The following is a 24517-nucleotide window of genomic DNA, read 5'->3' as shown; positions in this document are numbered from 1 at the left end:
AGAAGCTGTATAAACTTCTAAATTTAGGATTGGCTGGGGGTGAGGTGAGGGCAGACCTTTAAATCCTGGGAACTACATCTCCCAGGCTCTTTCTCCCTGGGTCCCATTTCGCGCATGCGCACACTCTACGGCCCAGTACTGTGTATCTCCCTGCTGTGCTGCCATTGGCCCGGCCTATACAGCCGCCTCTTCTATTGATTCATGTGCTCAGTACCCAGGCCTCTTACTGGTCCGTTGGGCTTCCGTGACGCCCCTTTTTTTTAAGAGTCAACTGATTAGGTGATGATGGGGAGAGGCGGGACTTGGGAACAGACTCATGGTTGGGGGGGAGGGGGGAAAGATGGCGGAACTGATGCTCCTCAGCGAGATTGCGGACCCGACGCGGTTTTTCACCGACAACTTGCTGAGCCCGGAGGACTGGGGTGTGCGGCGTGAGGCCTGGGGGAGGGGAGAGGGCTGTGGCCTGCTGTACCCCTGAGGCACGCAGGAAGGAAGCGGAGGCCCAAAGAAGAAGGCTGGGCAACTACGGAATCCACCTTTCGAAGGAGGGCGGAGCAGGGGGGCCCGTTGTTCTTTCGCGGGATGCGGGAGTTGGGGGAGACCTCCGCTCCCCACGGAAACGTCGAGTTGTTCCGGGGTCGGGGGAGGGGCTTAAGTTCTTTGGCTGTATCACTTTTCACGTGGGCGGGCGGTGGGTCTGGCCGAGCCGATCCAATGAGGGATGGAGCGAGGGCCGTGTGTGGATCCGTAGGCTTGGGCCACCGGCCCACCCCCTACGCTCCGCATCTCTTGCAGACTGCACCTTGTACACCGGCCTGGATGAAGTGGCCGAGGAGCAGACGCAGCTCTTCCGTTGCCCGGAGCAGGATGTCCCGGTATTGCTCCCCCGGCAGCCTTGTCTCTTACCCTTGGTGGGTGGGAGTGGTCCCAGAACCCGGACTCATCCCCAGGCCAGAGGTCGTCTGGAGCCACCCCATCTTTCTCACACTCCTGCCATCTAATATCCTCCCTTATACAGTTTGGCAGCAGCATACTGGATGTGGGCATGGATGTCAGCCCCCCTGAACCCCCATGGGACCCCCTGCCTATCTTCCCAGGTAAGATATTTTTTGTGATTCCCTCATCCTTCCCGAAACCCTGATCTTCCCAGTTTTCCAGAAATTATGCAATTCTGTGTCCTCACACTTCCACATGAGTGTCTGTGCACTCCTCTCTCCTCTAACACCTAATATATGTTCTTTTCCCCTTGCTCCGGTGAGGGCGTCCTCACCTGCCTGTCCTTGGACACTCTTTGGACTCTTTTCAGGCTCTGCTTCCTGTTTATTTTCTAACCCCTTTTCCCCCAGATCTTCAGGTGAAGTCTGAGCCATCTTCTCCCTGCTCTTCTTCGTCTCTCAGCTCCGAATCATCGCATCTTTCCACAGAGCCCTCCAGCCAGGTGAGAGAGCCATCGCCCTCCTTCTACTCCTCTCTGTCTGGCAGGGGCTCTGCTCTCTTCCTTTCACCCATAAGTGCTGAGGATTGATTTGTGTACTGAGTCAGAGGTAGGGGAGCTTCTTCCCTGCCTTTGTCATTTCTTTAATGTTCTCATTTGCTACATTCCCACTCCAGTTTCTAGAAGTGAAATGGAATCTTTTTAATACATAGAGAGATGTGGCAGCTGTGTTGGGGCTGGGAAAAAGAGAGTTGTTAAGTGCTGAAGCTTATGGAACTGTTCCTGCTCAAGTTAGCCACTCGGAGGCAATATTTGAATTCATGAGACTTCATCAGTCCTCCCAGGAATATGGTAGAAGGAGAGAACGAGGGGCCAGAAACAGCTTAGGGAGGCGCAAGTACCATTCAAACCAGAATGTCAGTTAATCAGTGGTTTGTAAGCTCTAAAGCTTTCTGTTTTGTCCTTACTCTCAACACCTCCCTTGTTTTCTTCTTTCTGCCCTCCTGTTTCGCCCCTACTCTCACCAGGACTCTGGTGTAGGGGAGGTGCTGGTTGTGAAGATAGAGTCCTTGGCACCCCCACTTTGCCTCTTGGGAGATGATCCAACATCCCCGTTTGAAACCGTCCACATCAATGTGGGCCCCACCTCTGATAATCCCTCAGGTAATAACGACCTGCCCCCACCCCCAGGCTTCATGAAGGTAGAATGTGTGTTTGCACTCACCTGCGTGTGTGTGTGCGGGGGAGGGGGGCAGGCAGCAGGACAAGGAGGAAAAGGTACGGAGCGTAAATGGCAGATAATCGGGAGAGGCCAGGAGTGGGAGGGAGGATTTCAGGAAACCACAGCAGGGGCAGCACCAAAGAGAAGGGAATGATTTTTCTTTCTTTGTCTTGTTCCTAGTATCCTGTTGTGTGATTTAACTTCCTGTAGCTTTGCATTTTTTTAAAACTATGGACAGTTTAGGGTATATTTATTTATATTACTTTTTAACCCCAATGTTTTATTGTAAAAATTTTTAAACATACAGAAAAGTGGGAATACTATATAGCCAATTCCTAGGTCTTACAATTAATGTTATTTATGCTATGATCAAGTTTATGTACTCTTACGTGTTCATTCAGTAAACATTTATTGAGCACTTGCTCCATGCCAGATACTGGACAGGGTGCAGGGGATGCAAAGATGAAGAAGAAGATGTGACCACACACTGACCTGAGAATCCTGTAGCATGTGAGGGGAGGAGAGAGACAAGTAGCAGTGAAAACAGGTGTGCTGATTCTAGGCGAGAGATCGTCACAGGGTGCCGTGGAAGCTCATAGAGGGGGCATCTCACCTGACTGTGGCTGGATCAGGGATGTGCTCCGGGAGGAAGAGTTTCCTGAGCTGAGTTTTGAAGGACACATAGAAATTGGCCAGAAGAAGAATGTGGGGACTGGCGTGTGTATGTAAGGAACGTACATCTCTTCAGAGTGAATATGAGCAGGGAGTGGGACATGACAAGGAGCGGCAGGGGCTGCAGGCCAGGTGGGGATCCTGCTAAGGGACCCTTAGCTTTTATCCCGGGGGCAGTTGGGTACCTCTGAAGAACCAGGCAGGAGAGCAGTATGATCAGGAAGATGACTCTGGTGGCAGAGTAGAGAATGGATTGCAGAGAGGCTGGAAGAGGTGGACCAAGGAAGACAAACCCAGTTAATCAAGTAAGATATGTGGATGCTGAGAAGAAGGCAGGAAGAAGGAAGTAGAACACATAAGTTGCACTGACCCCCGCCCCCCCCCCCGGGCATTGGGGAGAGGCGGGAGCTGAAAAGGGAGCCTGGGTTTCTGGCAGGGGCAGTCATCCAGTGGGGGTGGTACCATTCACTGGGTAGAGACTGCAAAAGCAGGGCCCGCCGGGCAGGGAGCGTGATGAAGTCAGTGCTGGACATGTTGATTCTTTTTTTTTCTCTTTTGTTTATTTTTTTTTCTTTTTCTTGTTTGTATTTTTTGGACATGTTGATTCTTGATTTCACAGTGCCTTCCAGGTTTCCTGGCACTGCCTCTCTCATTGAACTCCAATCAGCAGCAAGGGAGCAAGGGAGCCCAGTGATGCAATCCATTCATGTTTTCTTTCTGGGCCCCAGAGCAGGGCAGGGAAGGATGGAGAGTGGATTTGGAGGGACAAATAGGTCATATCCAGCACATTATTAAAAGTTACAGAGGGACAAACAAAAAAAAGGCTTGAAAAGCCTTTAATAGCAAAAAGATTGTTGACGACTTTGCAAGTGGTGGTGTTACTGGAGTCAGACTCTCCCCTGTGATTTGTATTTTTTGAGGGCATGTACTTTACTCATCACTTTGATAGACATGAGGCTAAGACATAGTTCTTGCTTTTGGAGAGTCTCATGAGGGTTATAACACATGTGTAATACTAGCTCAAGTAGCAGTCGCGTCTAGGAGGGGGTCGGGGTGGCTGAGGAGGGAGACGCACTTTTCACTGAATTCCCCTTTGTTCCTTTGGAATTTCGTATCGTGTGACTGTATTACCAATGCAAAACTATAAATTGATCTGAAATTTTAAAATAGCAATAATGGCAATCATATTATTAAGTACCAAAATGAGTGGTATGTACCAGAGATGGTGGCAGACTATTGACCTTGGGGCTGAATCTGGCCTTCAGATGGGTTTTGTTTCACCTACATGAGGCAATCAACAAGTCTTATAGATAGATGTAACAGAAGCCATGGAGGCTCAGAGGTGACAGGCTTTGCGATTTGGTGCCTGGGAGGCTGACAGACGTAGGAAAGGAGTTTGTATGAAGGGACAAGGAGTGAGCCCTGTATAAATCCGGTTGAATAGTCGGGCATGAGAATGGAAGGGAGCTTGGGAGTCAGGATCAGGGTGTAGGGGAGCAGTGAAGGATAGAGACGCAGACCTGGCAGTTGTCAGCATGGAGGTGTGTGGTAGCACGGGGCCAGGAGGAGGTGAAAGTCCAGCCGGATAGGAGTATGGGCCCTTATGAATGCTAGACTCTCCCTGCTTGGCCCTCTAGTGAATGGACAAGGTCTGTGAGGAAGAAAGGGGGAAAGCAGAAGGGCAAGGATAGCCTTGAGGAAAACTGAGCAGTGGTGAAAAAAATGCAGGCACCCCTGAAGAAGAAAGGCAGTCCTGGGTGAAGGGGTAGGAGAGCCTGCAGATCGGTAGCCCATGGCACCTCTAGCTCTGGATTGCCTGCCACGGGCCAGAATAGTTTTATTTGTAGGAATAAGGAGAAATGAGTGTGTCTCCCATTTTCCCGTCTCATTCCTCTTCTCCTTCAGTGTTTATCTGACATCCAGCTTTCTGTCTCATCCTGCCACCCCACAGAAGTCCAGACCAAGCTAGAACCTGTCTCTCCATCTTCCTCCGTCCACTCTGAGGCTTCCCTGCTCTCAGCAGAGTCCCCCACCCAGGTGAGCATCGCGGCCCCGTCCTCCCTCCAGGCACTACAGTGAGTTCCTCCCAACTCTCGGGTATGAGCCTTTTCTTCTTCAGCTCCTCCTCGACTCTCCTCCTGACTCACAAATTTTCTGGAATGCCCCATAAGCCTTTCGTAGGAGAGGAGGTCCTGGAAGTGAAGACCGAGTCCCCATCCCCTCACGGGTGTGTCCTGCGGGATGTCCCAGGGCCCCCACTTGGAGCTGTCCAGATCAGCATGGGTCCATCCCCCGATGGCTCCTCAGGTAATGGGGCCTCCTCACACCTGGGGTCCCTGGCAAAAGGCCTGTAGTCCTGATAGTCCTTCCTTCCTTCCTTCCACCCTTCCACCTTCCTTCAGGCAAAGCCCTGCCCGCCCGGAAGCCACCACTACAGCCCAAACCTGTGGTGATAACCACCGTCCCAGTGCCACCCAGAGCCATGCCTCCCAGCACCACCGTCCTTTTGCAGCCCCTTGTCCAGCCACCCCCAGGTACTGAAGAAGGAGGGAAGGAGACGGGCTGTGTTGCCCTTCTAAGGTAGCTCACGGCCACTGAGGCCCTTGGGTGCTTAGGTGTGAGCACAGCACCCACCCGACTTACAGCCCTCTGACCTCTTCCTCCTGCGCACTTGCCCCAGTGTCCCCAGTGGTCCTCATCCAAGGTGCTATTCGAGTCCAGCCTGAGGGACCGGCCCCCCCTGCCCCCCGGCCTGAGAGGAAGACCATTGTTCCCGCTCCTATGCCTGGGAACTGCTGCCCGCCTGAAGTGGACGTAAGTTTGGGGAGGGGAGGAGTAGGGCTAGTAATGGACTAGAAGAGGAAAGTCTGTCAAGGAGAACTGTGGAATGAGAAGAGAACAGAAAGTGAGGAAGCAGACACTTAAGGTGATCCTGAAGATCAGAGTGGACCCGTTTACGAAGCTTTAGGATCCTCATCTTTGTTATCACTGCTGATGGGGGATGGGGGTGGTCTCAGTAAAGCAAAGGCAGGGGAGTCATTCTGTCTTTGGCTGTGGCAGTAGTTGGAAGAAGGAAGCCGCTTCCTAGGGGAACACCAGTTAAACTGTTCTTTAATTATAGCAAGGTTAAACTTAGGGCCTTAAAAAGGAGAATTGAGAAGACGGAAAACCAGCCACCAAGGAGAGGAACTGAGGTTCCTCCAGGAACCATGATGGAGGAAGTTCTTCCTACAGTCTGACTTCTCTCAGCTATGAGGAACAGGAGCAGGGAGTGGTTGAGAGAAGAGCCTGAAATATTTTAGTAGAGAGGGAAAACCCCTCCCCCTCTCTGGGGGTGTAAATGAGGTCAGGAAGATGAGAGTGGCCCCTGTGAACTTTGGGTAATCAGTCAGCACCTGGAGTTGGGGGACTTGGTTCTCCTCTCCTACCCATCTTTCATTCTCTTTTTGACCCATTTGGGTACCTAGGCGAAGCTGCTGAAGCGGCAGCAGCGAATGATCAAGAACCGGGAGTCGGCCTGCCAGTCGCGGAGGAAGAAGAAGGAGTACCTGCAGGGGCTGGAGGCCCGGCTGCAAGCCGTGCTGGCCGACAACCAGCAGCTGCGCCGTGAGAATGCTGCCCTCCGGCGGCGGCTGGAGGCCCTGCTGGCCGAGGTGAGAACCGTCCTGGGGAGACGGGGGCGGGGCACACAGGCCCCTTGGGAGGACTCACCCCCACCCCCCTCTCTCTCGTGTCTTCCTCTGCGCCTCAGAACAGCGAGCTCAAGTTAGGGTCCGGAAACAGGAAGGCGGTCTGCATCATGGTCTTCCTTCTCTTCATTGCCTTCAACTTCGGGCCTGTCAGGTGAGCCTCCTGCCTCCCAGACCCTTCAGGCTGGAGCTCACCCGCACAGCCGCCTGATTCCTGCCTTGGCACAGTCCTTCTCATCCCACACACAGAGCTAGCTTCGGTGTCCCTTCTTGTTCCATCATTTCTCTCACAAATGGTAGGTCCTGGGGTAGGTAGGTGATGGTGATAACGTTGATAAAAACAGACTCCTAAGTGCTTCCTGAGCTCTAGGCCCTAGGTTAAGCACTCCTTTCCTGGTGTTTCCTGGCCCTGGGAGGTAGGGACCGGTCTCGTTCCCATCTTACAGGTGAAGCGAGTCAGTCCTGTAGAACAGATTGGAACCCAGGCGGGCTGCGTGCGGAACCTTGCTCTTAAGCAGCCCTTCATAAAGCTGGAATCCTATGCCCACAGCATCAGTGAGCCTCCTTCGGCTCCCGCCTCTCGGATGAGCGGACAGGAGCCTCGACCCCGGAGACACTTGCTCGAGTTCTCAGCACAGTTGCCGGTTCATGGAGTTGAGCCCCGCCAGGGCCCCACGGAGCCCCAGCCCAGCCCCGAAGGCCGGCCAAGTTTCAGGTGAGGAGAGGGCCCTCTCTCAGGGGTACTGAGTGTATCTTCGCCCCCCAGATTTACCTTTTATTCCTGAGGGAGCCAGACTTGCTCTCTTGCCGTCATTGCCTTCTCTGTTGGCGGGCATGCTGGCAGCGTGCGGCCATTGTGTCCTCCCCAACCCCCACCCCCACTCCAGGAACCTGACAGCCTTCCCCGGGGGTGCCAGGGAGCTGCTGCTGAGAGACCTGGACCAGCTCTTCCTCTCCTCTGACTGCCGGCACTTCAACCGAACTGAGTCCCTGAGGTGTGGGGGACTCACGGCTGGGCCATCTTCCCTGTCATGGGGAGGCCGTTCTGCAGATGGCCGGGGTGTCCCCGAGTGCGGCAGCCCCAGCTGTCCTTGTCTGCTCTTCTTCCTCCTGGGGCGGGTGAGGGAGGTGGGAGCCTTGGGCTGGCACCGAGGTGCCCCCTTCTCTGCTTCCTCAGGCTTGCTGACGAGCTGAGTGGCTGGGTGCAGCGCCACCAGAGAGGCCGGCGGAAGATCCCGCAGAGGGCCCAGGAGAGACAGGTGGGAAGGAGGAAGGCCTCTTGCTCATTAAAGGCCACTCACATCATTAAAAGTGGTGTTTTTATGAAATATAAAGACTTTTCTGCTGTCAGGTATGGCGTACCATTAAATGCTTTAAGGAAAATAGTATATAAAATAGTGATTGTCCCTATATTTTGCCAAACGTGGATAAAAATAAAACAATATAGTTAACCATGCAACTGCTGTTAAGCAGGTGGCAATTTGGAATCATGCAGACAAACCATCTGGTTGACGAAAATTTGATTTTTTGTAGATCTCTCCTTAGAACGTAAAGAGGAAGGCCACTTGCAGACAAGGGCTTAGGGTCCTGGGGGGTTTTGAGGGAGCATCTCGTGCAGGTTTGAGGAATTACTGAGGAAGTGTAAGGGTGGGTGTGAGGTGGCGTCAGCTTCCAGGGGCCGTCTGTCTCTTTCCCTTTTCCCTTTACCCTCTTCAAATCCTTAGATACTTCTTCTTCCAGAAGTCTCAGCTGCGGAAGAAGTTGCCTCCAGTTAAGGCAGTCCCCACCCACCCCCCTGGGCCCCCAGAGAGGTGAGTCTGTGTGTGTGCTTCCTTATTACGTGAGGTTCCTTTCCAAAGAGCTGTCCGGTGCTTGTCACCATTGCCACCGATGGCGTTATACTTCCCTCGTCCACTGGGGGTCGCCTGTCTTTTTCTCTCTCTGTTCTCCCTGCTTCCCCAGTGGGAACGCCTGGGTCCTGGTCTTAGTTCCTCCCAAATCCCGTTTCCCCACCTGCCTAGGGATTCTGTGGGCCAGCTGCAGCTGTATCGCCACCCAGACCGTTCGCAGCCAGAGTTCCTGGATGCAATTGACCGACGGGAAGACACATTTTATGTCGTCTCCTTCCGACGGGTGCGTTCCTCCTCCCTGTCCCATCCCTGTCACCCTGGGTGTTCTAGCAGTCTGTCTTCAGGTTGAGGCTTAAAAGTAGCGCCGGGGAGCCTGTCAGCATCTTCCCCTCCCTCCCTGCCCGGCCCCTCTGTTTCCCAGGACCACTTGCTGCTCCCAGCCATCAGCCACAACAAGACCTCTCGGCCCAAGATGTCCCTGGTGATGCCAGCCATGGCCCCCAATGGTAATTCTTTCCCTACTGGGTATGGGGAGGGGTCCTGAAATTGAGGAAGGGGGAGGTTCTGCTAGGGAGACCCAACGTGAGGAGCTGAGGGGGAGATGGAGAGGGGAGTGGGGCGTTCCAGAGCGATGCTAGATTCCTGGGTGAGAAGAAGCAGGAAGTGGGTGGAGAGAAGAACAAAATGCAGGAGACTGCTGGGAGGATGAGCAGGTGCCGTCCGGTCTTTGTGAAGGGGCTGGGCAGCTGCGGGGCAGAGGGGCGGGGCTGGGGACCTGCCGGACTCTCACCTCCCGTTTCCTCTTGACGTCCTCTCCTCTATAACCTCACACTCTTGTCATGTTCTTCTCCTATTTCTTTCCCTCTCCCTGCCGCCCACTCCATCCCTGCTTTCTCCTTGAATTCTCACTATGGACCCATCTTGTCACCATCGTCTTTTCCTCCCTTTCTACCTCTGCTCTGCTGACCCTTCCTCTCTGTAATTCCCCCCTTCTCTTCCGTAATTCCCCCCTTCTCACAGAGACCCTGTCGGGCCGGGGGGCCCCTAGGGACTATGAGGAGATGATGCAGATCGAGTGTGAGGTCATGGACACCAGGGTGATCCACATCAAGACCTCCACGGTGCCCCCCTCGCTCCGAAAACAGCCGTCCTCATCCCCGGGCAATGCCACAGGTGGCCCCTTGGCAGCTTCCACAGCCAGCCAGGCGCACCAGGCCACCCGTCAGCCCCTCTACCTCAATCATCCCTGACCCCGCCTCTCACACTCAGTTAGAATGGGGGGGCAGTGACCACGTGCGACTGTTCCTAATTCCCCTGATCCCTGGGCTTGGGCGGTTGGTAAGAGAAGGACATATGCAGAGGTGAGGAGGTTCACCACTCTTCTCACCCCTTTTTGGAATATAGGGCTCTTTTCGTTTCTCTGAACCCCTAGTCCCTGCTTCTTTCTTTGACGGTATTGAGTGAGGGTAAGGTTTGGGGTGGGTGGGCCCTTGATTCTTTTGCTTCTCTGTTTTGGGGGTGGAGATGGGAACTTAGTCCCCAGGCGGGACAGGGATGTTTTTGCATTTTGGAGCTCGTTTCTGGGAGTAAAGGAAAGGTGGTGGAGGGAGATCAGATTTATGTATGTGCATATCTTTAATTATTAAATAAACAACTTGGAGGGAGTTAAAGGAATGGTGGCTGCCTTCCTGGCTCGTGAAGGGGAATTGGGGGAAAGTGTCTTCTCTAGGGCCCTTATATCAGAGAATTAAGCACTGAAGACAGCTGGCTCTGGGGCGGGGTGGGTGTGGGATCACAGACCTCATGTCATCCCCTTGTTCCCGCCCCTGTAACACTAGGGTATGTGTGTGCGGGCAGGGGGTGGGGGGGCAGTTGGATGGGGCAGGGATGTCCCATGGTGTGACAGCCAGGATACAGATCCCTGGAATGTGTCTGAGTAAACAGGAAGGACAGGGGGCCCCACGCCCTTTGGGGTGAGCAGCCTCCCTGGGTCCCTGCATTCTAGCAGATTCTCCCTCCCTCCCTCCTGTCTCTTTCCAGGACAAACAGCCAAGCTGGAGCCAGAGGGCTGTGAGCCAGAAAGGAGGGGCCACAGTGGAGAAGGGGGCGGTGTTTGGAGGGGAAGGGGAACATCTTTCAGCCCTGAACTGGGGGACACTGAGTCTTGAGTGTCCAGTGGAAAGAAGAGGACAAGAGTGGGTCCGGCAGAAGAGGCTGTGCTTTCTAATTAGGAGGAAGGGGAGCAGGACAAGGTGTGAGGGGCCACGTCTCACTCAACCTGTGGGGATCCCCGTCAGCGGCTCCTGTCCAGCAGTGCCTCTGGCCCAGCCCTGCAGGAGTGTCGGGTCAGCTGGAGGGTTGGGCCGGGCCTGGGCTCAACGCCCAGATGACTGGACAGGGGCCACCTAGGCCACAAGCCCAGGCCTGAAGGAGGGGGAAGAAACTCACATGTCCAGCCAGGCTCCCCTGTCCCCATTACTGTGTTTGGGGTGAAAACAGACTGAGTAACTGTGGCAACCTGGAACTAGGGCTCCCAGGAACTAGGTCTGTCCTCCCTCCAGAGGGCAGCCTGGCTCCTCAGCTAGCACTTCCTGTCCAAGGTCCCTCGAGCCTTATCTAGTCTACCCAGGCCGTGAGTGCAGGGAGAACGGGGGTTTTGGCTGCAGATCACCTGAGTCAGCTTTTCGTAGCGGCTGTCCTTGCTGTGTAACTTATACACCCTAAGCCTTGGTTTCCTCACCTATGAAACGGGACACTCCTACCACTTCTCAGGGGCGCTACAAGGACGAAGATGATGCTCCCGGAGCCTGGTCCATAGCAGATACACCTTGCCCTCATCCCTTGCCCCTTTCTCCACTTACAGTGTCCTTTTCTCTCGAGTCCTCTTCTGTCCCATTGGGTCCATTACCATTTCGTCGCTCGCTTTCCTGACCCCAGCTTAGGAAAGTGCTTGAAATGTTGGCATCTCAGACTGGGGGCTCTGGGTTGGGACACGCACTCCTTTGGCTGAGTGGCACTCCTTTGGCTGAGTGGCGAGGGACAGCTGGCACTTTGGTGTGAATTGGGAGTCAGACTCTTGTCTGTGGGAGCGGGGAGGTAGGAAGGATAAGAGGCATGGAGAGTGTGTGCCCTGGGGGTTGAGGCAGGGCAGTCTCGGCTGCTGCCCTGTGGGCCCGGAGGACCTCCAGCCTCAGCCCCCACCAAGGCCACCTCACATGGCAGCCAATGTTTCTCCTGCCCCTTCTGTTGGCCCTTCCTGTCCCAGGCCCTCGTTTTCTTTCTGTTCTGCTATTTTCCTTCCTCAGGATCCTGCGTTTTGTCCCTCTTATCATCCCTGACCCACACTGTCTCTCCCTCTCTTTTCTCTAGATTTCTTTCTGCCTTTCTTTGCCCTCTACCCCATTGTGAGTCATCACCTTTTGACCCATTATTCTTTGTGCATTTTCTGTTTCTTGCTGCTTTAGAGTTTTTCCCTCCCTTCCCGTCTGCTTCAGTCTCTTCCCTTTCTTTTTTCTTGGTCTTCTCATTTCCTGCTGCTGCTGACCTTGTTCTCTCTTCCGTTTCCATGCCATCCTGTCCCCGTTCCCCTTCCCCTGCTTTGCCCACGTTCTTGTCCCTCTCCATGACTTCCTCTGTCCTCCCACTTCAGCCCTCTCCTCCTTCCTCCCCCTTCTCCCTTCACTTCCCCTCTCCAGTCCTCTGCTCTCCGCAGCTGTGGGGGCCAGGACTGGAGAGCCTAACGTTTGCCTCATCGTTCTGCTATGGCTTCTGGATACGGCACATCTGGATTCCGGGGCCCAGATGTGTGGTTGCCACAGCGACCTTGGTCCCTCTGGTAAACATGGGCGCCCACCCGCCCTAAAGCACAGAACAAAACAATTGTGTGACCTTCTTTTGTCACGAGATAGAAATGTCCTCCCTCCTCCCTTCTCCCCACACCCATATCTCCAGGCAAAGGAAGTTCTAAGGGCTCAAACCTTTCTTCCTGTGGCCCTCTTGTCCCCTTCCTACCCGAGCGTGTTAGTTCTCTTCCCATCTTTCATCTCAGGCTCAGTCTTTTCTCTCCAAGTTCCCCTCCTCACTGTCTCTCACCCCCAAATCTCAGTGACGAACTGTTGACCCCATCTAATAGTTGGCAGTTTCCCCTAACTGAATCTGCATAATAACGATGCAGAAAGAAGCTCTACAAATCCAGGTCACCGCCTCTCCTCACATCCTTCCAGAAGCCCCCGCATTTGTTTCTGTCTTTAGTCTTTCTGAGGCTCTTCTTCAGAGAGGGGAGAGAATACAGGCTTGGGAATCAAAAAACCTGGGCTGAGGCCCAGCGTCATGGCCACCAGCAAAGCCCCTTGGACATGTCACTTAACATCCCCGAGCCTCCGTTTCCTCAGCCACAAAGCGGGATTAATAAAATGCCTGCACTGGGTAGGAAAGTGCTTTGTAAACGGAAGCCCAGTACAAATGTGTTCTGTCTCTCCCTCTCGGGGACTGCTTCCTTGGATCACAGCTCCTGGCCGGTCTTCCGCCCCTCTCCTTATCCTTCAGCTCCTTGCCCTTAATTGCCCTTACTCTTCTTTGTCTTCCTTCCCTTCTCTTTGTCTTTCCCTTTCCTCCTTTTCTGTCTTAGCTCTTATCCTCTTAAGGTCAGGACAGGAAGTTGGAGGTTCATTCAAGGAGGGAGGCCCAGAGCTGAAGACACCTGGCCTGAGGGGTCAGTGAGCAGTCAGAGCACCTGCACAGTTCTCGACAGGGCCCCGACCTTTGAGCCTGTCACCCGGACACCTCAGGGGAGGCAGCCCCACGAGGTCCCTGCCTTCACACCTGGGGCTCCCTGCCATCCTTGCCCAGTCCTTTCACAATTCAGTGCTGATGCGCATTGCTCAGGCACCTGCTCTGTGCAAGGCTTGGTGCTGTTCTGATGAGATACAACATATATGCTCCTGACATAAGCTCCTGAAGAGATGTGAAAACCTAAGTTCAAGGGGCTTTCAAATTTTAATTCCCCTGGGTTTAAAATCCAGGGGAATCAAAGTTTCGACAGTGATTATCTCAGAACCTGGAATTATGTCTGTCAAACTTCCAGTGGCTTCCTCAAATGTCTCGTTAGCTTGTAAACATCTGGAATCCGCGCTCCCCTCTGGGACTTTGGCACCCTGCCTGTCCCCAGCAGTGGACTTCAAAACACCCCAGGACCACCCTTCCAGCTCCTGCTTCTGTCCAGGGTCTTCCGGTCACTCTGTGGGTCAGCTATACTTGATGGCAGCCATACTTCCTAAATAACAAAACCAAGACATAAGGCACAGGACAGGGGAAAGAAAAAAAAAAGTGGGTATGGCCACGGGACAGAATTACTGAAATAGAGGGGTGGGTACCAGAGGAAACCCATTCTCTGTGCTCTCCCCATGTCACATGTCATGCTGTTTCAGACCCGCACCCTGCCCTCTTCCCCCCCCCCCCAGAGGTCGCAGGGAAGCTTTTACCTACTCCAGGCTCTGGGGGCTTCTGGCCAAGGCAGAGGAAGGAAGCTGAGTCCAGCTCCGTCCAAAATTCTGACTTCATCTTCCCATCAAAGCCAGGAAAAAACAGCCACACACACACACCCAGACACACGGACACACACAGGGACACCGTGCAAGAGCCTTTGTCCTCTGCCACAGGGAACTAACTAGGCATCTAGCACAGCCGCCGCTGGCCCCGTGTGCCCTGGCCCAGGAACACCACACCTGTAACAAGGGGGGGTCTGACGTGGGGTGCAGACACCTGTGCCCAGACCCAAGTGGCAGCATCAGCCACATACAGACTCCGGCAAGTCCCTTTCACTTGTGACTTGGCTGAGCTACTCCTCAGTGGTGAGGTTTGGAGCGGGGTAGCAAGAACTCTATCCTCAGTGTGAAACCTGGGGTGGAGTCTCCCTCAGCCTGGCTATTTCTCCTCTGTGTCAGAAGTCGTCTTTTCAGCCCCTTGTCAGAGCAGCAAGCACATGGGGGAAATGAGGCCAGAGGAACAGCCAGCAGGCTTATGTGGGTGTGTCTGCTGCCCGCCCTCTGGTGTCGGTCTCTGGTGTCGGTCTTCCCGTCTCTGCCTGAGATCCAAGTGCCTTTTTCCTCCAGCCCCCGACTCTCCCTGCCCTGCTCCCCCGCAGCCCCCAGACATTAGCCCCCTCTGCTTCCCACAGCTTCACCCTGCCATCTGTGCCGCACCCCCATATCTCCCTCCTGCCTCTGGCTCTTTCCCCATCATTAACCTTTTCTCCTAACTTCCAGGCTTCCCTTCTCTGTCTCCCCGGAACCCCAGCTGCCTTCCCAAGTCTTATATGTCCTGTTTTCAGCCAAACCATTGGCCAGCCAGTGCCCAAACTCCATCTGCCATTTCTCCAGGAATTTGCTGAGGTGGGAGAATAAAAAGGGGGTGGTGATCCCAAGCCGAGAAGAAGAGGTGGGCGATCAGAACACGGGGAGAGGCAGGACAGGGCAGGGCAGGGCAAGCACAGAAGGTAGGAGACCCCAGGACAGGGCGTAGGTGGGAGCATAGGGGTTGAGGCGAGGCAGGGTGGGGGGCAAGGAGTCCCTGAGAAGGCCCCACGTCCGAGAGGGATTTGGCTCGGCAGGGAGGTTTCCTCCTGCCTTACACTGCCAGGGGAGAATCAGTGGGGCACAGACGAGCTGGGCACCGACAGGGCAACGTTCTAGCTGCCAAAAGGTGGGAGGGGAGGTGCAAGGGAGGTCGAGAGGGGCTGGCCATGGGGAAGGATGTTGGTAGAGAGGGAAAAACGGGTCTGAGAGCAGGAGCAACAGGTGGGGAAATGGTGGGGGTTGAGGAGAAATGATGCAAGGGTGGGGAGGATGTCAAGTTGGGCAGAAATTAGGGAGGGTAAAGAGTAAGAAGAGTGAAGAGAAGAAGAGTAAAAGTGAGATGGGGAAGGATGCGGGAGGTAGGACCAAGGATAGAGGGGGTGAGGTAAAGGTATTGTGGGACTCTGTGATTGATCCCAGACAGAGGGGTCGGTGACGGCGGGAGGAGAGGAGAGGTAGCCTGTGAGGGCCGGGGTGGGAGGGGTGGGAGGGCCTGCCCTATCTCAGCTCCCCTCCCTGACCGCATGCTGGTCCTCCCCTTCTCCTCCCCCTGCTCGCTGCAGGCTCCCTCCTTCTCACTGTCGCTGGCTGCCCAGATCGACGGGTCGCGCAGCTCAGTGAGCCCCTGCTGCAGGGAACAAGCAAGGGACATCAGGGAGCTCAGGGCTGCCAAGGGGAGCCCACGCTGCCCTGCCCTGAGGGCCCCCTCCGAGGTTGGGGACAGGACAGGTGCAGAGGCACTGCAGCCGCTCACTGCTCAGGTAAGGAACAGAGCCCTGGCGAGAGAGGGAAGAGTCCGGCGAGGTGGGGCGCACTGTCCTGTCCCTACACCCCTGGGAGGGTTGGCAGGATCCGTCTCAGGAGAGTCCCCAGCGCAGGGACTTTCTGTTGGGGCAGAGGAAACAGAACCATGCACTGGGGACTGGACTCCCTGTGGAGGGTGGGTCAGTGCATGGGTTGAGGGGTGGGGTTTGGACAGTATCAGATGGTGGCACCAGGGTGGAGGTGATTGTTGGTGAGGCGGGCTCAGGGACTCCAGAGGTGCTGGGCTGGGGGGCAGCAGGAGCTAGGCCGAGTTGGTGGCCAGCTGAATCTCAGGAGGAAAGTGCTGTTGGAACCCCAAATGCTCTGGCTGGAGCTTCTTTGGGCATCCAGATGGGGACTGTCCAGGTGACAGCATGTGGTTCGCAGGGCCTGGGAGGGAAGGCTGGGTTCCTGAGTCTTCAGGCAATGCTGAAGTGGAGCAGAGGCAGGACTCCCAGGTCTGGGAAGGGCACAGAGCCTGCAAAGAGGATCCTAAAACTTGTTCTTGGCCCAGAGCTCTGCACCCATGACTCACGGTTCAGCAGGGCTGGAACGACTGAGAGATGCCTCCAGGGGCCCAGGGGTCCGTCTTTCATCCAACCCCCTTCCAGGCTCCCCCTGCTTCTGTCCTTCTGAACCCCCCATACACGTGACACACCCCGGGTGGGGCGGGTGGGCCCCTTATCTCGCCTGGAAAGAATTTCATGGCTTGGAAACAACTGGAAATGAACGGAAAGGAACTACTGGGGAGCAGCTCGGAAACACCGCAGCTGCCGTCTGTCCGCTTCCAGATCCCCAGCCTGCCCCTCTTTCCCCAGCCCAGCCTACAAATTCCCAGGGACCCAGCATCTCAATTCCTCACACTTCCTTGCCCTTGAGTCCTGGTCACTCAGTGCAGGACCAAAATCTGCCTTCCTGTCTCTTATTGCCCCCTGGGGGTTCTGAAATCCTGTCTTTTACTGTTTCCACTCCCCTGGCCCAGTAGCTCCCCAGAACGAGGGGTATCAGGACCCCCAATTTGCCCCTGCTTGGCAACTCTTTACCACCTGGTTCCATTCCAATATCTGGGACCCCCTCATCTCCCTCCTTCCTCTCACACTCCTGGAATCCTTCTGTCTTCAGCCCTCATGTGACATGAGTGGCCGAGGGAGGCACGGGGAAACCTCATGGAACATCCCTCACGGAAGCCAGGCCCTCTCTCCAGCTCTGGGGACCTTCAGTCCCTGATGAGCCAAGTGTCAAAGTTGGCCACAGCATGAATACCTGGCAAGCTGAGTCACAGCTGGGGAAGATGCCCCCTCCTGCCAGCCGTGCAGCTGTGGGGAGATGCCCAGAGGGTGAGGCCACGTCCCCTGGCCCCACTGCAGGAAGTCTCCCCAGATGCTGCGATGGGGGAAAGAAGGGGAAGCTCAAGAGACACCCAAGTCCCCTGCTTTCCCAATGCTGAGAGAAGGGGAGTTCTTTCAAGAGTTGGAAGTGGGGAAGGGAGGGAGGGTGGTGTGACAGGGCAGGAGAGGGGGTTGGGGGAGGGGCTCTGGTGGTGTGGCCTGCGGGGGGCCACTCCTCTGCTCTCAGACCAGCCTAGCTACTTCCCAGCCTCTGTCCTGCCTGCTGCAGACACCCTATCCCTCCCCCCAGCACATGGGGAAAGACTTGGGATCCAATTGTGTGTGTGGGGGGGTGGGGGGTACTGGACAACTCTCAAAGGCCGCCAGGGCTGTGGGGCACCACGCAGCCTCTGTTCCCCCTGGAGAAGGGCCCCCTGATTGGTTCCCTTCACTCCAACTAAGCTTTTTGACTCTCAGAGCTGCCCTCTGAGCCAAGGAGAAATCAGCTTTCCTAGGCATCGCTGATGACGGGGTGTGGAGGAGCATGACGGGGACATTGGGAGTGTGTGCGTGTGCATCTGCAAAGATGCAGGTTTGTTTGCATGAATATGTGTGTACGAGTATGTCTAAATATTTGCACTTGTGGGTGAGCACACCCAAGTGTACTTTACGTGTACATGTACTTGTGTGTGCATGCACCTGTGATATGCGGCTTTAGACACAGGGTGACAGGATTTGAGAAGAAGCACCCCACCTCATACTCAGGCTACACCTCAAGCTGAGAGAAGTGCTGAGGCACCCAGAGAAAGGCGGCTGCACGCCAGGCCTCTCGCCTGGCTTTGTCCCGCAGGGTGGCTCTCAGTGTAGAAATGCTCCATCCCCTGGTCCTGCTCCGTTTTCATCTTTTGTGGGCTGGTGGCCAGGCGGAATGGCCAGTAGCCCTGAAAACACCCTTTTTCTCAGACCCAGAGGAGAAGTTGAAGACTAGGAGCCAGGAATGCATGTGTGTTGAGGGGACGCCCAGTCATGTCCCCTTCGCCTCTGCAGGCACCCGCCCTCCTCCTCTCTCTAGCCTCTCTGGTCTGCAAAACCAGGCACAGCCCACACCTCTCCTTAACCTTCTCCTGAACTGAACTCCGGGCGCCCCCTCCACTCTCCGGTGTTCACCAGAGGCCCCTCTCCTGGCTCCACTTGAGTGCCCCACTATCTTTACACTCTAACCCTTCTCTCCCTATGCTCCCCAATCCTTGCCTCAATGAATGCCACAAATAAACAACTAGGTAACCAGCACCCACATCAAGAAAGTGGATATTCTTAGCACCCCAGATTCCCCCACCATGCCCCTTCTCCCTTCTCGTCACTATTCCCCCAAGAGCACCACATTTCTGACCTGTAACTCACTATAAATTAACATTAGCTTTCCTCAAATTTCATATAAACACAGTTTTACAACCTGTTCCTTTTTGTGTCTGGCTGCTTTTGCTGAACCGCACGTTAGTGAGATCTGTCCGTTGCATTGTAGTGGTCTCATTGCGTTATTTCATTCCACTGTCTGAATAAACCACTTTATTTAATCCCGTCTACTGATGGAGACATTTGGCTAGTTCCCAGATTGAGTAGTACTTCTATGGGGGGTATGCCCCGGAATGGAATTGTTGGGTCACATGGTTTGCATATAACTTTAGCAGGTTCTGCCAAAGTTAGTTTCCCAAAGTGCTTGTACCATCTGGCCCTGCCAGGATCCACACCTGGCCAGCTCTCTGCCCCAGCTGCTGTTTTGAACCAACTTCCAGTCCCAGATACTGTCCGTGGTCCTAGCCCTGACCTTGGTCCTGTCCTTGGTTTCAGCCCTGAAGCTAGTCCTCTGCTTAAATTGAACTTTTCATTCAGTCATTTAATCAATAAACATTTATTGAGCACAGATGCAAGAATACAATAGCCAAGAGAAAAACAGGTGCTATGGCTGCCTCCATAGACCCTACAGGCTCACGGGCAAGACTGAATGTGGGCAAGAAAGTAATGAAATGATCTTACAAATAAATATGTGATTACAAAATGGTGTAAATACTACAGACGAGAATTGCTGGTGCTGTGATATCACACGATAGGGGGACGTGACCTGGGCCGGAAAGCTCCCCTGAGGGCATGATGGGGGCTGAGACCCGAAGGACCGGCGGCCGAGAGGAAAGGGAAGAGCAGCCCGCGTGGAGGGAACTGCACTGGGAAGGCGGCAGGGCCTTGGAGGCCTGTGGGCGTGCAATGGTGGGGGGGGGAGTCATGGGGGATGCGGTGCAAGAGGGCAGCAGGGCCACACGGTGTGTTTGAAGAGAATTCGGAAGACACCAAGGAGTTTTTAGGGGGAGGAGGGACATCCTCATTGCCTTTTCAAGACTGTAAGAGGCAAGACTGGAAGCAGAGGGACCAGCTAGGAGGCAACTGCAGTTATCAAGCAATAACTTGGACGATGATGTCGGTAAGAGAGAGAGAAATAAGCAAACTAAAGAGATGTTTATGAGAAAGTGTGGGTAAATATGATGAAAGATGATGGTGTTGAACGGGCTGTTAGGTTTCTGGCTTGTAAAGCTGGATGCATGGTGGGGCCGTGAGCTGCGATGGAGAACACGGAGAGGGGGTGGGGTGCAGAAAGGACGATCATGAGTTCCGTTTCCAACATGCTGAATTAGGGGTTCCCAAGAGGAGATGCCAAGTAGGCAGTTGGATATATTGCTCAGAGTGAAGAGGAGATAACTAGATTAGTGTTATAAACTGGAGAGTAGTTTGGAAATTACAGTCATGGGTCTGGTGAAGGTACCTAGGTGGGTGCCTAGAGCAGCAGGTCTCACCTCTGGGTGCACATTACAATCAGCTGGGAAGCTTCTAAACACCACTGAAAAAAATTCAGTGCCTCATTCATTCTTGCCACATTTCACATGTTCAAGAGCCACGTAACTCTCCTGGCTGCCATAGTGACAGCACAGATACAACATGTCTTAAAACAGAAGATGTGGTCAACAGCGTTGAGTGATTTTGAAAGAGGTCAAGTAAGATGAAGACAAATGTCTCCTAGATATTTTGGCACAGATCATTGGGAGACCTTAGGGAAGGCTGTGTGGTGGCTTGAAGGAGGTGCAGCAGCCAGGTGTGAGTGGACTGAGGCATGCATGGCTATGGGGAAATAGAAATAGCAAGTGCAGGTCAATCTTTCACAACTGTGCCATGAAGTAGAGGAGAGCAATGTGCAGTGGCTGGAGGGAGTATGGGATTGGGGAGGTACTGTGTTTTATTTTAAGGTATAACTTTCATATACTGAAACGCACAAATCTTAAGTGTATAGCTCAATTTTTGAATATGTATTGTCGTGCAGGGAGGCCTGCGGGGTCTCAGCTCCCGCTCCCCACATAAGAACGTAGCACATGGTGAGGCCAAAAAGGAACACCCACGAAGCCATAGATAAGGGAGTCATATCTCTATACTCTCGCTGGTGGCTGGGTTGGAGAAACAGGAAACAGGAGCCACACAATTCTCACCCCTCACTGCACCACTTGCAGACTCAGCCACCACCTTCTTGCTAGCCCCCATTTGCTGCTAGCCTAGCCACGGCAGTTATATTAGTGCCCAATGGCTCACTGGTTACAGCTGACGGCCAACTAGCCACAGCTGGTGGCCATTTGATCACAGTCGATGGCCATTTACTACCTGAGCCAGCACCTTTCCATGTGAGGCCGAGAGCCTGGAAACTGCTTTTTGGGGCTCTGTCCCCACATGTATACATCTGTTTAACCACCACACAGATCAAGGTGCAAAAGATTTCCAGACCCTCCCCCCGTGCCTCCGCCCCGTCAATACTACCCCTGAAAGCCATCCTTTTCTGTCATCTAAAAGCAATGATTCACTCTGCTTGTTTTTGAACCTCATATAAATAGTATTCAGAATGATGTGTGTGTGTGTGTGTGTGTGTGTGTGTGGTTTCAGCATTATGTGTGTGAAAATTGTTCTTGTTGCAAGAGCGTGTTTTTCATTGCTGTATAGTATTCCATTGTATGACTATGCCACAATTTATCCATTCTACTATTAACGGACACTTGGGTTATTTCCAGTTTGTGCTAATACAAATAAATCTCATGAACATTCTTGTACATGTCTTTTGGAGGATATGTGAAGTCATTTCCACTGAGTATCAACCAAGAAGTAGAATTGCCAGGTTATAGGCTATATGGTTAGTAGATACTGCCAGTTTTCCAAAGTGCTTACTCCAATGTATGCTCCTTTTCACAAGAGATGAGAGTTCCCGTTGCCTCATACTCTTGCCAACATCGAGCAATGGCAGTTCCTTTAATTTTAGCCATTCCGGTGGATATTTCGTGGCATCTCTTTGTGGTTTCAATTTGCATTTCCCTGATTACTAGTGATGTTATAACTGTGTTTATTGGCCCTTTGGATATACTGTATTCTTTTCTGGGGTACCTGTTTAATTCTTTTGCCAATTTAAAAAACTAGGTTGCCTGCCTTTTATTTGTTGTCTTTGTTTTGAAGTTCTTTATTTTAGATTTTCCCCCCTTCTTGCGCCTCCCCCTCCGGTTCAAGCCATTGTTTCTCAGTCTAGTTGTGTAAGACACAGCTCCCTGGCCCATGCTGGTATTATGAGCCTTGCGCTCCTCCCGGCTGAGGCAGTCGGTCACCGGTTGGTCACAACAGCTCACGGCAGCTCTCACCAACTGTAGCCCACGGCAGCACACAGCATCCCGGGGCAGCTCACGCCAATCTCCGGCTGCTCACGGTAGCCCAGCTTCAGGGAGAGCTGTTATTCACAATCTTAGTTATAGAGGGTGGAGCTCACTGACCCATGTGGGAATCGAACCAGCAACCTTGGTGTTAGGAGCATGGCGCTCCAACCACCTGAGCCACGGGGCCAGCCCTTTGTTTTAGGTTTTAACCTCTCTCTCTGTCTCCCTCCCTCCCTCGCTTCCTCCATACATATATGTATATATATATGTATATATATATGTATGTGTGTGTGTATATATATATATATATATATATATATATATTTTTTTTTTTTTCCTCCCTGACGTATCTCACATACAGTTGAGCCTTGAACAATGCAGGGTGGGGGGTAGTGTTTCGGGCGCGAACAGTCCCCTCCAAAAATCCATGTATAACTACAACTGGCTCTCTATACTTGGATTTCCAACTGCCAGTTGACCGTTGAACAAGGCACAGTGGAGCTCTGAGGGTCAGTTGAAAAAATTTGCGTATAAGTGGGCCCAAGCTGTTCAAGGGTCCTGCTTTGAACAGGACCTGCTGTTTGAACAGGACCTGAAGGGTCCTGCTTTGTTCAAGGGTCAACTGTATTTTCTCTCAGTCTGTGTCTTGCCTTCTTATTCTCTTAATGGTGTCTTTTGATGACCAGAAGTTATCAGTTTCAATGTGGTCCAATGTATGTCTCTTTTTTGTGGCTTAAGTTTTGTGTGAAATCTTTTATGGTTCAAGTTTTGTGGGTAAGTTTTAAGAAATCTTTGCTTACTCCAAGTCTATAAAGATTATCTATATTTTACAAGATATAAATTAGAATATAGAATATCTATATTCTACAAGGTATTGTTCTGAAAAGTATTGCTTACCTTTCACAGTTAGGTCCATCAGATTCATTTCAAATTAACTTCTGTATGTGGGCATAAGGTAGAGATAGGGTTTTTTCCCATATGGATTTTCAGTTGACCCAGCACCATTTATTTAAAAAACCATTCGTCTCCTCTTAATTGTAGTGACACCTTTGTCATCAATCAGGTGACCACATATGTGTGGGTCTGTTTCTGGACCCTGTTCTGTTGTGCCTATTCTTGCACCTTTATAGCAAGTTTCCATACTTGCTCATGTAAGTCCTGAGTAAGAGGTTTGTTTGTTTTTTAATGGGAGATATTTGAGCTCAGATGAGCTGATGGGAAGGATCTAGTTGACAGAGGTTGAATAAAAGCGAGAGAGGATAACGTGCACCTTAAGGTTCCTGAGAAGACGGTGGGGGCTGGGGTTCAGGTCCTTGTGGGAGAATTGTTCTTACGTATTGATCCACGAATCCATTCAACATAGATGTGTTGGACAGCTCCTGTGTGCCAGACACAGGCACACCGCTGAGCCAGGACAGACGAGGTCCCTGATCTCGTGGAGTTCCCATTCTAGTAGTGGGAGAAAGGTAACAAACAAGTGCCAGACAGATGATTCAGGCAGCAGTGAATGCCATGCACGTAAGTGGGACATTGCGATAGAGAGTGAAGCTCCGACGGGGCAGCGAGGAAGGCCTCTGGTCGTGGATGACGTATGAGTTAAGATCTGAACAAGAAGGAGCGCGCCTTTAAGGGCTGAGTGAAGAGTACTCCAGAGAGAAGGAACATACAGTGCAAAGGCCCTTGAGCTAATGTCAGCTTCGTGCCTGTGTAACAAACAAGGGGCTGGTGTGGGTGGGACAGCAGTAAGAGATGGGGAGCAGGGTGACCAAATGACATCACAAAGAGAGGCAGACAAAAAATCTCTCCCCGGAGGGTATACCTTAGAGTTACGCTACAGTGGACCTTCATGAGAGTTGAGTGGGTTACCATGTTTCCCCGAAAATAAGACCCGGTCTGATTTTACTATAATATAAGTCTGGGTCTATAATATATAATATAATATAATATAATATAATATAATATAATATAATATAATATAATATATAATATTAGTATAGTATAGTATAGTATAATATAATATAATTAATATAATACCCAGTCTTATTTTAGTATAACCCGGGTCTTACATTAATTTTTGCTCCAAAAGGTGCATTAGAGCTGATTGTACAGCTAAGTCTTATTTTTGGGGAAGCATGGTAGTTGTGGGTGGTGGGACTGTGAATGTGTGTGTTGAGGGGGGCTGGACATCTTATCTTTTTCTATGAAACTGCTCTCACACCTGCCCTCTCTCCCTGCAGCCTCCTGAATGATGCCAAACCAATGTTCCCTAACCTCCAACCTGGCCCTCCTGGTGCTGCTGGGCACAGTCAGAGCTGGCCCTTTCTCTTCACGTTCCGATATGCCACTCCCAGCTTCACGGCCCCCTCCTCAGCCAGGGGGCCTCACAGCGGAATCAAGAAGGGGGAACCCCTCTTCTCAGCTTTATGAGCACACCGTAGAAGGAGGGGAAAAGCAGGTGGTGTTCACCCACCGCATTAACCTGCCCCCTTCGGCTGGCTGTGGCTGTCCCCCGGGCACTGAGCCCCCCGTCCCGGCTTCAGAGGTACAGGCCCTGAGGATTCGACTAGAGATACTGGAGGAGCTGGTGAAGGGGCTCAAGGAACAGTGCACTGGGGGATGTTGTCCTGCTGCTGCTGCCCAGGCTGGCACAGGTAAGGAGGTGACTACAGTAGGAGGCACAGAAAAAGAGGCAGGTGGAGAACTTGGGTGGGCATCGCTAGTC

General features: G+C 52.9%; 2 protein-coding genes across 2 annotated transcripts in view; both read left to right on the top strand.

Annotated features, from left to right (window-relative positions):
* Positions 1-320: 320 nt before the first annotated feature.
* Positions 321-10058, top strand: ATF6B (activating transcription factor 6 beta). The gene is made up of 18 exons (XM_033095805.1): positions 321-422; positions 796-875; positions 1019-1097; positions 1347-1438; positions 1963-2098; positions 4780-4865; positions 5000-5135; positions 5231-5362; positions 5509-5642; positions 6296-6481; positions 6580-6671; positions 7068-7232; positions 7405-7512; positions 7695-7776; positions 8258-8328; positions 8539-8650; positions 8789-8873; positions 9388-10058. The coding sequence occupies exons 1-18, from the start codon at positions 341-343 to the stop codon at positions 9615-9617; spliced, it is 2088 nt and encodes a 695-aa protein (XP_032951696.1). The 5' UTR covers positions 321-340; the 3' UTR covers positions 9618-10058.
* A 4443-nt stretch (positions 10059-14501) lies between these two features.
* TNXB (tenascin XB) overlaps positions 14502-24517 on the top strand; it is a 50705-nt gene continuing 40689 nt past the window's right edge. The window contains exons 1-3 of the mRNA XM_033095792.1: positions 14502-14756; positions 15503-15700; positions 24033-24446. Of these exons, the coding sequence (XP_032951683.1) occupies positions 24041-24446 (406 nt within the window). The 5' untranslated portion in view covers positions 14502-14756; positions 15503-15700; positions 24033-24040. The remainder of the gene's footprint in view (positions 14757-15502; positions 15701-24032; positions 24447-24517) is intronic.

Source organism: Rhinolophus ferrumequinum, chromosome 3 (assembly GCF_004115265.2).
Source record: "Rhinolophus ferrumequinum isolate MPI-CBG mRhiFer1 chromosome 3, mRhiFer1_v1.p, whole genome shotgun sequence".
Lineage (NCBI taxonomy): Eukaryota > Metazoa > Chordata > Mammalia > Chiroptera > Rhinolophidae > Rhinolophus > Rhinolophus ferrumequinum.
This window is presented reverse-complemented; position numbering and strand designations above follow the sequence as displayed.

What these genes read in the sequence shown, in the direction of transcription:
- ATF6B (XM_033095805.1), top strand. Translation starts at nt 341, where the DNA reads ATGGCGGAACTGATGCTCCTCAGCGAGATTGCGGACCCGACGCGGTTT. An exon ending in TTCAACTTCGGGCCTGTCAG is followed by an intron (nt 6,672 to 7,067) that starts GTGAGCCTCCTG and finishes CTATGCCCACAG; the next exon opens with CATCAGTGAGCCTCCTTCGG. An exon ending in ATGTCGTCTCCTTCCGACGG is followed by an intron (nt 8,651 to 8,788) that starts GTGCGTTCCTCC and finishes TCTGTTTCCCAG; the next exon opens with GACCACTTGCTGCTCCCAGC.